Genomic DNA, 15,600 nt, shown 5'->3' with positions numbered 1-15,600 from the left:
GAAACAGGCAGAGTTTTATTGAATTTATATACAACATATAAGATATTTACCATCTTTCAAAATTGCGACATGGAATTGTTTCGATGTAAATTATTATAATTAGAAATAAATATTGGACATAATTACACATAATTTGAGTCTATGTTGAACAAAAAAGGTCTCAGCGAAAAATCTGATACAGGATGTCAGAATTTATAATTATTCCGTGGAAACCTAAGGGGATCCAAAACAATGGAAGCCCACAAATGAAACAAGACTAAAATATCCCCAGTCAGGCATGTAAAAATAACCGCATTTCAAATACCTGGCAACATGTGGCTTTTTCGTTCTTATAACATCAGGAGGACCAACAAAAGAGTTAATCGACGCTTCAATCGGCCTGCTAGGGGAAAAATATATATTCATACATCTCAAAACAGTTAATCTCTGCACATCTTTTAGATCTTTCGGGCGATTTTACAGAATCCATATTTTAAGTTTAAAACAATCCACTAAAAACCATAAATGGATGGTCGTTCCGCTTAAACCTTAATATGAACGTTAACTATTCGGTTACATCTGACAATTTCTTGAGAATCTCGCTGAATATTGACACGAAGTTTTAACAATAATTGCAACCTATAGTTCGACTTCAGAACAAGTCCACATGACCCTTTAGACATTAAATTATCATTACCAAGAACTATGGTCCATGGCCGGATCCAGAACAAAATATTGCAGGTCCACCTGTAGGTCATACTACCAGGACCCATACAATATATACATTTTTCCAAAACGAGTGAATCACTCAAATCCATTCGCCTGGAATTTTACAGAAACAATCTCTGTTTTAAAATGGAAAATATTTAAATGAGAAGAATATGGTTTGGAAATATTTCAAATACTGGAGTAGGGTATCAAACATCTACGAAGTTGCACTTTAAACAAAAATAAACAAAACAAACGTAAACAACATTAAAACCATTTTTATTGCATTGTTAATGGCTATTTGAAACATGAACTTAATATTCTGCAAATGTATGCAATTGCAATTTTTATTTCAAATATTATTTATAGAGTATTTTTATATTTTATTTTGGGAATGGAATTTTAATTTCTATAACTTCATGGCCTTAATCACAACAACAAACCATCTTCACTTCCAGAGAAGAAAGAAGTTCTCCCATAGCATTAATTCCTTTCGTTTCATCACTATAGAATCCAATCCTTGAGCAGATTGTCAATAATTCAAAACACGATCCTATTAATATGACAGTCTGATGTGGAAATTTAATGTTTGTTTTATCGCTAACATTGAAATAACAACAATTAACAGCATTAAGAATAAAGAATAATAACAAAACGATCCAGTCGTAGAGCTATCAAAAAGTGTCAATTATAAACCGTGTCTGTCCGCCAAATATTGTCCGATAAAAAACAAATATTCTATTGATTGGACAAAAATAATGGCAATCATAGATGGACATGGAATATGATGGATACTCGGTCGGGTATTTTTTGTTTTCTATTCTATGAAATAGAAGGCACTTAACGTATTAAAGGCCATGTTAGTCTTCCAGACTCATTCATAAACACTTAGGCACGTTCGAATTCATATTTTGAACGGGGCGACTCGACATCATTAATATGTGCAGCTCGATGACAAATTGTCATTGTGGGTGGGGGTGGGTTATTAACGACAAAAAACAGCCAAGAATATTTGTGTGTGATTTTCAAAATTATAGTCAAAGTCATTTGGACTTAAAATCTGAATTAAAAATAGAATCGTTTATTGATTCATAATTAAAGGCCTATACCAAAAATCGAAAATATTATATTTATATAAAAGAAGCTTCTGGTTTTAATGAAGTCATTATTACCAAATAAGTTGTTACAGAGCAAAGACTTAACAAAAGCCATGGTGGTGTCCAATAATTGTCTGAGAATTTTAATGGCAATTGCCATAGTACTTTCCGCAGAGGCTTTAAATCTAAGGAAATCATCTAGTAGGACAAACAATAGGAAGCTGTTGAGATTGGAAAAGGCACCCTATCCAGCTGCCGGTTTCAAACCGGATATACCCTTTGAGCTACCCACTGAAATTGAAACAACCACCCATGTTAATTTAGAAGATGAAACAACAACAACTGTACTTCCCATTGTCGAAGTTAATGTAACTACCGAGCAAGAGACATTCGTGCCCTCCACCTATTTGCCACCACAACAGCCACAAGATGTCTATGGACCTCCACAACAGCCACAAGATGTCTATGGACCACCACAACAGCCACAAGATACCTATGGCCCACCCAAGGAGGACTCTAACACTGAAATTGAGTCGAACATGGTCAATGGCTCTCCAGAAGTCGAACAGCTGGATGAACAAGAATTTGAAACATTGCCTCAACCCGAGCCGAGGACAAGGAACGGTCGTTTATCCTTTGGTCGCAAATTGAAAAAGCCCATAAAATAACTAAAAGCACACAATTTGTTACAGATTAAATTTAGATCTTGTTGAATTTTTGTTAATAAAAAATAAACAAAGTGTTCACATACACACTCACACACAACCACACAAATGTGCAAACATTTGGATGTATTTGAATTATGGTTAACAAAATATTTATTACGCTTAAGCTACGTTCCAGCAACGCCTCCGCCGCCACCATCACCACCACCAAACGACAACAACTACAACAAAAACACAAAAAAAGTCTTCTGAAATCCAACAACAATAACTCGAATTGTTGCATATATATAGACCATATTTTGTTTTGGTTTTGGTCAAAAACTAGATTCTATATCTGTAAATCTATGGGAGAAATATGTTTCGCACATAGCTGCATTAGTGTGTGTTTGTATGTATGGCACATACAGGCGTACAATTCCTATATTCATTTTTAGACACATATAGAAATTTAAACATACAATGCACCAGCAGCTTGATTCTGCACACACGAACGTTCAAAATTGTGGACAAGTGTTGGGAACTAGAGAAATAAAAAAAAAAAGATTTTTGTAAAACAATTAGAGATGCTAATCCAGTTATATTTTTGAAGAATCTGAAATAAATTCGAAAGGTAGTCTATATTTCATAGATGCTGGTTACACTTTTGAAAGCAACATATATAAATCTGAGCAGATTTTCACAAATTTTAATTGGGTTTGTTCTTCTGCCGAATATATGATAGATGCGATCGAATTAAGTCTAGACGAAGTGTTTAAAGTTTGACATAAATGGGTGAAATTATGAATATGATAAAATTATGCATAAAATACAACCTGTCAGGCTCCTCCGAATTTCGTTATGTCCTTATCGATTACAGTTTTCAAATTTGGAATTTAATCGCATTCGCATCACCCTCATTGACATCTCTATTCTAAAAGCAACAGAGCTCCTTAACAACGGCAACAATAACAACAACACAAATAAAACATTCTGTGGTTTCCAAATAAAATTCTAAATAAACTAGAAAATAAATGATACTCGAAAACAACAAGACAAACATGTCGACCAAACCAAGCCGACAAACCACCAATACCAACACCATCACCGGACTGTGTAACCGCAAAACACAGAGGGGTGCGCCTTGTTGTCGTTGTGTTTCGAAACTAGCGTTATTCTCGCGATGACGATATAGCGTCCGAATATATTCCTATGATTCGTGTGAGTGTTTGTGTGCGTGTGTTCGTTTGTTCGTTTGTTGTGCGAATGGCATTTTTGATTTGAAAGCGCCTAAAAGCGAGCATCATATTGTTTGGTATTTTATTTGCAACAGACGGTAAATAATTCATTGGCCATTGGTAGCTACAACGTTCTCAATAGGGAATATTGAATGCAATATTACAATGACGGTAAGGTGTAGATTGTTGAAGGACAACGAGTTATAAATCGAGAAGTGTTAGGTTTTTACATTAATTGTAATGTGCTGTACAAAAAAAAAATAATACTCATCTATATTTCCCTTGAATACGAGATTTTAAATTCTTCACAAATACATTTACATTCGTTAGTATCATCTGAAATATCCCTTAAATTAAAATGCACAGCATTCGCTGATGTCCTGGCCTACCTACATATATGTTCAGACTGCACTGCATGTTCAACAACTTTCAGGCTGTGTTTTTTAGCAATTTCATGCATTTGCCTGTGTAATATTTTGCCATTTAATTGAATTAAATCTATTGACTTCAATGGCAATATGAAAACAATTACAAATGCACAAAAGTAAATTGAATTTAACAATCCACATCAGTACATAAATTTCAATACTGTTCTGATTTACAAAATGGTAATTGATTAACATGGCATAGCAATAAACAATAATAACAACAACAGCGCCACACATCGTGGCATCCATGGGCAAATATAAAATAAAACATTCACACTCACACACACACCCACATGGAAATATACTAACTTGGTCGACAATATAAAAATTATAATGTTATTACTGATGAAACAGATAAATCAATTAAATGTTTGTATATTTGTTTATACATAAGCGTATGTGTTCATTTGAAGTTAATAGAATTGAAAATGGAAATTGAAATATCAACCCAAAACAATATTCATACATACATATGTATAGCATGCGATAAAAATGTATAGTGGAGATAATTTCCCTCCCAACTGTCGTCTACACAATTAAATTAATCTGGCAACATTGTATTGTGTTTCCGTTTTTAGTAATTTCTCAACCACCACCACCATGCTACCGTTCTAGTTCCCAAGAATACAGGTATTTGCCGACTTTGGCTGTCAGCGTCTTAAGTCTGATGCAATAAAAAAAGTACAAACATCATCAGTTGAGAGAAACGAATGTCAAGGCGAGTGTATGCCTCTGGGTGTGTGCGTGTGTGTTTCGTTTTCTTCGGAAAAGAAACAAGAGCTGAAATTCAAACAACCCCCTTTAAATGAGAGATTTAAGGATTGCCAACGTGCAATTTTAAACATTGAAATGTTGGGAAGAAAATACAAGATGGTCCAAGTTTTCAAATCTTATAATAAAAATATGAAAAAAATACTCCATAGTAATACAATTTTATGTCATACCTACATATACTAGATATTATTTCAATGTATGAATGTAAATATAATGCTCTGATTTTTTTTTATCGAAATAGAAATATGATCGATTTTTTCCAAAACTCGGAAAATTTGAAAAAAAAAATAAAATAGAACTCACCTAAATTTTCGAAATCCTTAACACTGCCACTCTATCTTTGCGACAATGTGGGCATTTTCCATTCATTCTACACAAAACGCGGCAACACTATTCTTTCTCTTTTTTGCCATCAAATATAGCCGAATGGTACACATTTGTTTTTGGCTCTCTTCATTGAAATCTCCCGTTGCGGGTTGGCAGCTGTTGAGTCAGTCAGTTGTTTAGGGCACAACGTGTATCTGCAAGATATTAAATATTCACTCAGCAGTTTTGTACCGACCAAACGAATGTAAAGACCACCAAATACAAGCATTTACCGGCAAAGAATGCCGCGTGTTACCTAAAAAGAAAAACAAATAACATTAAAGGAAAATTCATTAACAAATTATTAAATTACTTTGCAAAAACTAAACCAATTGAAATATATTCTGATATTTACATAATTAAATCATGGAGGAGTTCTTAGAAAACATTGGGTAAGTTCCACTGAGGAAATGACTAGCATGACATTCCCCACCTATACATTTTGTCTATTTTCATTATCTTATGGCCTATAAAATTGGTTATCATAGACAAAAAAATAGTGATTGATGTGAAAAATTAAAAATACCTCACCGCGTTTGTCTCGTGCAGCACTTTTCACCGATTCAAGCAAACAACAACAACAACGCACCACCCAGTCAATACGTAGATATTTTCTTCTATTTATTTTCATAGTAACAGAGAGCACAACCAACAACAGCAACAACATCAGCTGCAGAAGCAGCAATACTTATATACGGCATTTGTTTAATTTTAGTTTGCGTGTTCACATTTCAATTTATTTTTATTGATTTTATTTTCTTTTTTTCTGTTTTGTTTGCTTCGGTTGTAATTTGCGCGACGCCTTTTCTACGTCATGTGGAATGAAACACTACGTTGAGGCATTGTTGGCGCCTCTGTCGCTGACATTACACCGCTCACATGTGACTTACTCTCAAATGAGAATTAATCATGTGTGAAATATGACTCTTGTTAGGCAAATTCTCAGATGTTGATGGGAAGAAGAGGAATGTAATTGGCGGCAATGTTGTTGTTGCAAATATGCCACACTAGAGTTGACACTCTTCCATAATGGGCTATACACGAATTGGCGTTTGTATGTTTTGATGGAAATTGTTTTGAAAACACCCTTTTTTATGAAATTGTATTTAAAATAATTGAAATATTTAATTGATTGTGGGCAATAATTGGGAAGACCCAGTTGGCTATGATGTTTAAAGTTGACATGAATTACAATTAATGAATCTGAAAGGGTTAAATAAAAGTGTTTGTTTGTGTGTGTCTGTCGCACATATCGGGTAATGAGAGAACTCATTTGACAATAATTCGATTTGACAATTTACACCAGGAACAGTATTCATTTAGGCGTTAAAGCAATCATACAATTTCAAAATGCATTTCCCGTCGATAGATATTACACAGGTGATGACATCTAAGTAGAATGTGTACATTGTCATATCCTTTGAATTGTGAAATATGCTGTCAAAATAATGTCAATGTGAACAGTATCATATACACCGATACCTGTTTCAAAATGCAATAAACATTTCCTTAAATGTATAAAATGGTTATAATTGTTTTCGTTTTCAGTAGGAAAGAACCCCATTCAAAATCGGATAAGGATACGCAGTTAAAAAAAAAATAACTGAAACTAATAATTAAAAGAAAAAAATGGCCAAACAGATTAAAAAAAGATAAGCAAAAAAAAAAAGCCAAATTATGATTGGCTGTTGTATTGAGTTTAAAAGAATTGCCATCTAGTTTTGATATTTTTATAAGATGTCCGTTATTTTTATTTATTTTTTTTTTTTAATTTGCACTTTCCCTAGTTTTGTTATGAAAAAATTGGCATGTGTTTATAGTACGTTTACATTGTACCGGATTTCGTTATCCCAGTGGGTTTCCAATGTCAATTCCATTGTATACATGCCAAATAGATACTCATAGAGTAGGTTAACCCGGAAAAAGTTTTAATGTAAATGTCGTCACAAAATTTTGAAATTAAAAATTTTAAAGATACACAATCACAAAACATTAGCGGTAAATAAATATTTCATAAACATTCAGTGGTTATCGGTTATTTAAAACCACATTTTACACTAACCACTGACAACGAAAGCTTTCGACATACAACCCTAAACATCAATATCATATTCACCAGTGTAAAACTGAGCTGAGCTTTATTGTTTCCCTCTCAGTTTGCCATGGTGAGTTCAGAAATTTTAACGATTTTTGATTGAATTGGTATTTAAGTAAAATTTTCACAACTTTTCAATTCAGTACTTTCTTAGAGCGGTCATCGTGGCCATCAAGTTTTGCCAAAAAATAAAATAAATATAAAATTGTGAACTGAAATAGAAAAATAAAAAAAATATAAAAAGGTACAAATAAAGTGTTTTCGGCATGTTTTACATTACGTTAATGACTGAAAATGCTGAGCAGACAATTTCTATTTAACATGACTCGATTTCGATCATTACAAATGGATCAAAATAATGAAATGTGGGTTATATTTCTGTGCGTCAGATCAAAAGAGTATTTCCCCGCGTCTATTTTTGATTGCTTCTTTATTGGTGTTTTCATTTCGCCTATTAACAACAATGTGTCAATTAATTGCAGTTCTGTTTAAAGATTCTTTTGAAGCTGTAAAGCCATAATTAAGCCACAAATACATCTTGTGATCGTACCAAGCAGCGCCTTAATATACTTTAACTTAGCGGCAATGTTTCACTCTTTAACTAATAAAAATTATCTGAAAGATATAAATTACGTGCTAATATGCGATTTCATTGGGTCACCTAGAGAAACCGCAACAAAACACGATTATTCTGATCGTCGTAATGGGGGTTTCACTCAATACCATTTCATCATAACACGTTTCATTTATTTATTTACTTACATATTTTTGTTCTAGGATGCCATTTCCCGGTTTCAAAAGCATATACGAGACGCTAACTCGGAAGAAACCCATTGAGGATTCGACCGAATCAAAATTGGCCAAAGTTTTGTCGGCCTTCGATCTCACAACATTGGGCATTGGTTCCACATTGGGTGTCGGTGTCTATGTATTGGCCGGTCAGGTCTCAAAGATTTATGCAGGTCCTGCTGTGATATTCAGTTTTCTTATTGCTGCTATAGCGTCCATATTTGCCGGTCTGTGTTATGCCGAGTTTGGTGCACGTGTACCCAGAGCTGGATCGGCTTATGTTTACAGCTATGTTACAATTGGCGAGTTCGTTGCATTCATCATTGGCTGGAATTTGATATTGGAATATGCAATAGGTATGTACATATGAAGCATAATGGTGTAGTGTTGAACATTTTGATGTCTAAAAGAACAGGGTCTGGAATGAAGCGACGGTCAAACAACAGACGCTCAGATTAAATTACTGGTGCCTTTACAAATGATCAGCATTTAATTGAGTTGATTGATTTATATTCGTTTGGCCGCATGTACACACATACACTGTTCTAATTGATCATTAAAGAACGCGAAGTTCGGCAGAAATGCCAAACAGTTTACGAATTTTTCAAATACCTAAACATGTGGAATTCAATGCCATTGCTTCGTTTTAGGTTCGGCCAGTGTGGTGAAGGGCTTAAGCTCATATTTGGATAACTTATGTGATCATGCCATGGAGAATTTCTTGGGCACCCATTTGCCCATGAATGTTGAGGGTTTGAATCATTATCCGGATATATTTGCATTCGGTGTAACCATCATATTCGCTTGGGCTATTGCGATTGGCGCCAAGGAGTCGACCAGGCTTAATACTGCTTTCACACTTTTAAATCTCAGTGTGGTACTGTTTGTTATTGTAGCCGGTTTATTCAAAGGTAAGTTACGTGTAATGATCACCTCTGAAGCTAAACTCGGTGTAATATGTAATACATTTGTAAAGATATTAGCTCCTCGATATTGCAAACATGCACTCATATGTTTATCTTTGTTTCAGTTTCCACCAAAAATTGGGCTATACCCAAGGAAGAAGTTCCCGCTGGATATGGCGAAGGCGGCTTTGCCCCATATGGATTTGCTGGTATAATAAGAGGAGCTGCCATTTGCTTTTACGGCTTTATTGGTTTCGATTGCATCGCCACTGCCGGTGAAGAAGCTAAGAACCCAAAGAAATCCATACCCTTTGCTGTTATCACTTCCTTGGCCATGGTATTTTTGGCCTACTTTGGCATTTCCACCGTCCTAACAATGATGCTGCCGTACTACGAACAAGATGAAAGTGCGCCCTTGGTGCATGTTTTCAGCATTTACGGCTGGACAGTGGCAAAATATGTGGTGTCGTTGGGCGCCATATGTGCCATGTGCACAAGTTTAATGGGTTCAATGTTTCCGCTACCACGTATTGTATACGCCATGGCCACAGACGGCTTGTTATTCAAATTTATGGCTGAAATTAGTTCCAAACACAAGACTCCACTGAACAGTACTCTGCTGACGGGATTCTTAACCGGTGCCTTTGCTGCCATCTTCAATTTGAAACAATTAATGAATATGATGTCAATTGGTACATTTTTGGCCTACTCCATGGTGGCGGCTTGTGTGTTGATTTTGCGCTATGAATGCGACGATAGACGTGACAGTCGTCATATGAGCAACGGTCGAGCTTTAATGGATCAGAACGATTCGGATTGTGGATTCCTAAAATTACTGTTCAACAGCTCTAAATCGATTGTGCCCACGAAGAAAACAGCACGCATCGTTACGGTTATGATTTGTTTATATGGTAAGTGCTCCATTAATAAAATGTCATGGACGAGTAAGGTAAATCAATTGTCTATATTTCTTTGCAGTTCTCCAGTGTGTTTTACTGACGCAAGTATTATTGCCATTCGAAGAAAACTTCACCAGTATTACAATCGTTGATACTACCAAACTCGGCCTGAGTGTTGCTTTCTTATTCGTAACATTATTCATCATTTCTCGCCAACCTGTATCCTCCTCTTCATTGGCCTTTAAAGTCCCCTTTGTACCATGGGTGCCTGGTTTCTCCTTGTTAATTAACATCTATCTCATGATTAAGCTGGACATAATGACGTGGGTGCGTTTTAGCATTTGGATTGCTATCGGTCTGATGATATTCTTTGGCTACAGTGTGCGTAATAGTCGTATGCGTCACAGAGAAATGAAGTGCTTGGCCGATTCAGAGTCCAGGGAAAGAAGTGAAGTTGATTCAATATCATCGCTGCATCATGATGAACGTTTTAGCACACAGGTGCCGCTAATGGTTATGCATACTGCAAGTTAATATGAGCATATTAATGATATTTTGAGAATTCTGGGAGGTATTCCTTCTATTCCTGTAATTTCTCATATTCGTCTCTCATTTGACTTTTAAGAAATGTCAAAATTGTACTTAACCTGCAAGGAATTGAATATTTTTCTTAAAGCACTATATATATTAATTCGTATGTAAGGAATTGAATATTTTTAAATTTTGTTGTTCGACAAAACGAAATTAGTTTTTAATTTAATAATAATTATTATATAAAATAAGTTGCAAAATAAAAAGTATACAATTTGTATTATTAAATGTCGAGCTGTCTAACGTTTTGTTTGTTTATAAGAGATAAGGTAAAGTATAAAAGTGTTAAGGCAATATATGCGCATAATTCCAATACAACAGCCAATCAGCAGTTAGCATTGCTGATTATTATTTTATTGGGTAAAAGGTGTTTAAAGAGATAAACACATTCTATTGTGAGTTCTCTTATATTTGAATGAATGTTTTCCTAGTTTTCTTTGGTTGGTTTGTACACGGGACTTTGAGTAGCAACGGTACATTTAGTTGTTTCCGAACAATATGCTCAAGAAGATGATTTTTTAATAAAAACTAATCAACTCGGTAGTCCCGATCAAAACTATACATGCTCCTGTATATATAGGGGAGACTGGGGCACCTTCGGCAATCGCGTTTTCGTAAGTATTTCGTGTATAAAACTTTTTAAATTTTTAAGACAATATTATTAAAAAGTGGTTAACTACGATGTGTATTATTATAGAAATATTTAAAAATATAATGTTTTTACAAAACTGATCGAAAAAAATTAAAAAAACTATAAAAAAATACATTCGGGGTACATTCGGCATTTTAAAGTGGGGCACATTCGGCCATATACAGATTGTGCAATATTATTTCCTTAAAATGTTTTTGAGTTTGTCTTGCAAACTAATCCTTTAATATGGTTCGAAATTGCATATATAAGATTAAAACGTGAAAATGCGGTAGAAAGAAAACCCCTATTTCTGATGGTGTGTGCGACCTTGAGATGTAAACGTCCGCCGCTATAAAATAAAGTCCTATAATTCAAAAATTTTGTGGCGTATTAAAACCAAATAGAGCCTTTAGAGGATCAGAATTTCAACCAGACTCATAGCGATGACAATTGCCCGGCTATGACTATGGTGCCGAATGTGCCCCATCAAATGCCGAAGCTACCCCGGGTTGGGGCACATTCGGCGAATTTGACTTTAAAAAATTTTTTAACTAATACTATTTATTTATATATTTTTGGTACTGTTTTTTATAATTAAGTGTCAGAGGACAATAATCAGCCATAAAGTTGTTATATATGTTGAATAAGTACTGAGATATAGAGCTCTAAAAAAAGTGCCGAAGGTGCCCCAGTCTCCCCTATACAATTTTCATTTTGTGGGAGAATTAGTTCCCTGGTGGTATTCAAGTATTTCAGTGCCGCTGTAGTATATATATTTTTTGGATTACTAAAGCATACTTTTAGACAGTGAAATGTTGTATATCTATTTTCATTTTGTGGTGAATTTGGCTGTTTTAAATGAATCTTGTATTGCATAGTTTTAGGATGCAAGATGTAATCAACAGTGGACATCGAACAGACAGAAAAGAAACATTTAGAAGATACATTGAATCCTATCAGAAAAAAATCCATTTAAGACACATACCCTTCCAAAATTACGATTACGAAAATTACGATCAATTCCAATCTTTTACAGTGAGTGTAACCGTTTTTTAGTCGTTGTTTTTAAAATACAGACAAATTGAGTGAAATCAGATACATTGTTGTTAAGATGAAAATTCCAATAAGTGTCTTCTCTTTGTTCAATAGGCCTAAACGAATAGTTCTACTGTATTGAAAATATATTTACAATTTATTAGGCTACCATTGTATTTTAATTTGTGTTAACAACATGACTAGCGATTAGAACTTTTAATCAAAATTTAAGAAAATAGAGACAATGCTGTTCGGCAATAAGGTTTCAAGTGATAAGAGTGTAATGTAGCAAAGATATCTAATCTTGGCCAATCGTTGTTGACTGTTGTTGCTATCACTGCGAGATAAACTCTGTCGAATGCCAAAACTGATTTCAAAATAAGAACTAAGGTAGATATCGTTTCATAATTATAAAATAAAAAATGAAAATAATATTGTAGCCAAGTAAGAAATCACCCTTTTGAGTATAATTAATAGAATAGAAGTTTTTGCAATATTGAATTTTAAACGTATATTTAATTACAATAATATACGAATAAAAATATATCTTTTTCTAAGCGTTCAAATATTTCATTCATAAAATTGAAACATTCATTGTGGAATTTTTCTTCAATCGATTTTGTACAAAAATGTATTTTTGATTCAGAAAAACTCAAGAAAATATTGATATTAATTTTTAATAGGGATTCTCAACTTGTTTCCTATCGAAATTTATTAAAACCGGATGCAGGAGTTGTTGTTATGTTAAGCTTCTTCCTTTTTAAATAATATCCTCCTTAGATATTAATCGAGAAATACATACACATGTATGTATGCGTCAGTATAACAACACCAGGCATTAATCATAAAATCTGCTATATTTTCAAAATAAAAAAAAAACGTTTAACATGTGACGTCTGAATCGCATTTTTTGCATTATCGAAATTTTTAAAAATTCTACACACACCACTTTTGTTGGACGTAATTTCTGCTTTGCGATGTATGTATGTATGTGCATGTTGATGATTACCCGATTAAATACATCAACAACACAAACAACAAAACGCTATAACAATATTTTAAAATAATTGCCCGAATTATTTGAGGAGTATCATCAACCGATCAGGTATGCGACTACGTTTGTAGGTTTGTATTAACTAGAATGAATATCGGTCGGTGTGTATGTGTGTTTATCTGTTCGTTTGTTTGTTGACACTTGTTTTTCTTTGTACTTCGTTGTTATTATTATTTTTGTAGACGGTTGTTGTTGTTGCCATTGCCACTTTTATTTAGGCATTTCTCGGGCCAGAGCACAGCCAGCAAGCGAGCAGTCGTTGGCGGCTATCTTGCCAGGTACTTGATGCCGGCAGTAACAATTAGTAAATTAGTCTTATTTCAGAATTGAAAACAATTGGAACAGTGTTGAATGAGAACGCTAGTATAAGACCGCGAACGTATCTGTCTGTGTGGCTTTTATTTTGCTCTCGGTGCGATAATAACAGCAAGGCAAAACAATCAACTGAACTTGCAATAGAAAGATACGCGATAGAGAGAGCGACAGTGAAAGAGAACGTGTGGATGCGTGTGTGAGAGGTACTTCGTAACGATTTGTTTACATAGCCGTGTTAGTAGATACGATCCCAACGAAGAAACCATCAGCAATAACAACAAATAAATAGTATTATGACACAGCCTGTCCGCATCCTTATCAGTGACAACGGCAGTATCATGTTCATCTAAAATTTGGATGTTTAAGTCCATTGTTTTTTGCCAATAACATGGAAATTTAAAAAAATGCAACAAAATCAAATTGAATTAAAAGAGAATACAAAAAAACGACAAATGAAAAACAATAATCAATTTACTTTATTGGTTGCATGTTTGAAATTGAAAGTGACCGATCGTCAATAATTCAGGCGTATAAATAACTTATGGTCGAGTTATAGATATTTATTAATGACGTTGTAGAAATTGTGTTGTATGTGTGTCTGCAACCGGGGTCTGCTAATGAAATTTGAAAATGCATTTTATTTTGTAATATCGCGAATGGAATATGTAGCAGACAAATTGTGTTTTTTATTATTTACATCGAAAGAAAAACATATGTTGTTATTAACCCTAAGGAATTTACAAATTATTCATTTATACTGCGGTGCATTAATATATGTACAAGTTTTTAAAAACTATGAATTAAAATATGACATAAAATGTAAAGTAAAATATGACTGAGAAAATGTAATTGCTGCCAGATTTAGCATACAAGAAAATTATAGATGCAGTATCGAATATTTAAAATCACCGAAATCGAAAGTTACATTCCATGGAGGTTCATTGAGAGAAGCATACATTTACAGAACCATAAATTCACGGATTAAAATGTCTATAATATGAAATTATAGAAGCCATTTGATAGAAGTCAATACTTAATTTTTTTTTAATTTATAATTTTATAAACAAATAGGAACAGAATTATGAAAGGAAGTTTAAAACTTAAGTATTTTTTTATGGTATTAACAATTTTAAATACCGTAAAATAGGTTCCACAATTTCAGGGTCATATAAACATTTTGATCAAGAGAGACAAAGTTGAATATATTCATTATATATGAAGGTTTTATTTGAAATAATCTAAAATTTTAACGCAGTACTTATTTTATTTACCAGCCGTGTAATTACATATTTACGTATTTTCGTACAAGTTTAAAACAGCAGCCGAATACGAATATTTCCAATAAGAGATAGCCTCACTTGTTTTCGGTGTTACGGAAAGAAAACTGATTTCCTCAGACTAAAATGTCATACGACAGTTAAATATTCTCTGTCTCCCACAACCATATAAAGAGAGAAACCCGTAGATTTTTTTTAATATTCTTATCTCTGTAGTAGTATAACGTCTCAGTTATATATTGTTGGTGTTGCTGCTGTTTTTGTTGTTGTTGATGTTATATTCTTATCAGTATCATTGAGATACATTTATTGTCTTTCAAATGATGAGTTCCTCTCGTTGTCATATCTTTTTACATTTATTTAATACGTGTGTGTGCGAATGTGTGTGCGTGTGTCTGCCGTGTTGTTTGACATTTTTGCAAATATTTTTATTTTTCTTTTTCATTTTTTTATTTTTTTTTGCCTGCACTTCACTGAATGTCGTTGATGGCTTCTACTTAGAAGAAAATGATGAACCGTAGAATGTCGATCAGTTTAAACGCTCTGTGAACGTTGAGCTAAGCGGTTAAGGGGTGCTTAAAACAACAACGTCTATTTGTCCGTGTAACGTGTGAATAAAATTTAAATGAAACACAAAATAAAATAATTATAAATACAAGAGTTTGGAATTGAAGAAAAAGAACAAATTTTATATTTTTTGTTATTACAAAAAAATATCAGAAAAATTGTTTGAAACAACATTAGCATAATCGTTGTGAGAAATTCGTTGCCATTATTA

General features: G+C 33.7%; 2 protein-coding genes across 2 annotated transcripts in view; one reads left to right on the top strand and one right to left on the bottom strand.

Annotated features, from left to right (window-relative positions):
* Positions 1 to 15,600, bottom strand: part of LOC133326127 (lysosome-associated membrane glycoprotein 5) — a 66,959-nt gene that overhangs the window by 23,385 nt on the left and 27,974 nt on the right. The gene's annotated exons all lie outside the window — the stretch shown is intronic.
* On the top strand, positions 8,097 to 10,453 carry LOC133326123 (cationic amino acid transporter 2). The gene is made up of 4 exons (XM_061534798.1): positions 8,097 to 8,471; positions 8,766 to 9,026; positions 9,146 to 9,931; positions 9,999 to 10,453. The coding sequence occupies exons 1-4, from the start codon at positions 8,105 to 8,107 to the stop codon at positions 10,451 to 10,453; spliced, it is 1,869 nt and encodes a 622-aa protein (XP_061390782.1). The 5' UTR covers positions 8,097 to 8,104.

Source organism: Musca vetustissima, unplaced genomic scaffold (assembly GCF_032173495.1).
Source record: "Musca vetustissima isolate MV318-11 ecotype Yass unplaced genomic scaffold, APGP_CSIRO_Mvet_v1 utg16036, whole genome shotgun sequence".
In the NCBI taxonomy this organism is placed as follows: Eukaryota; Metazoa; Arthropoda; class Insecta; order Diptera; family Muscidae; genus Musca; species Musca vetustissima.
The sequence above is the reverse complement of the archived record's forward strand: the minus strand, read 5'-3'. Positions and strand labels throughout refer to the sequence as shown.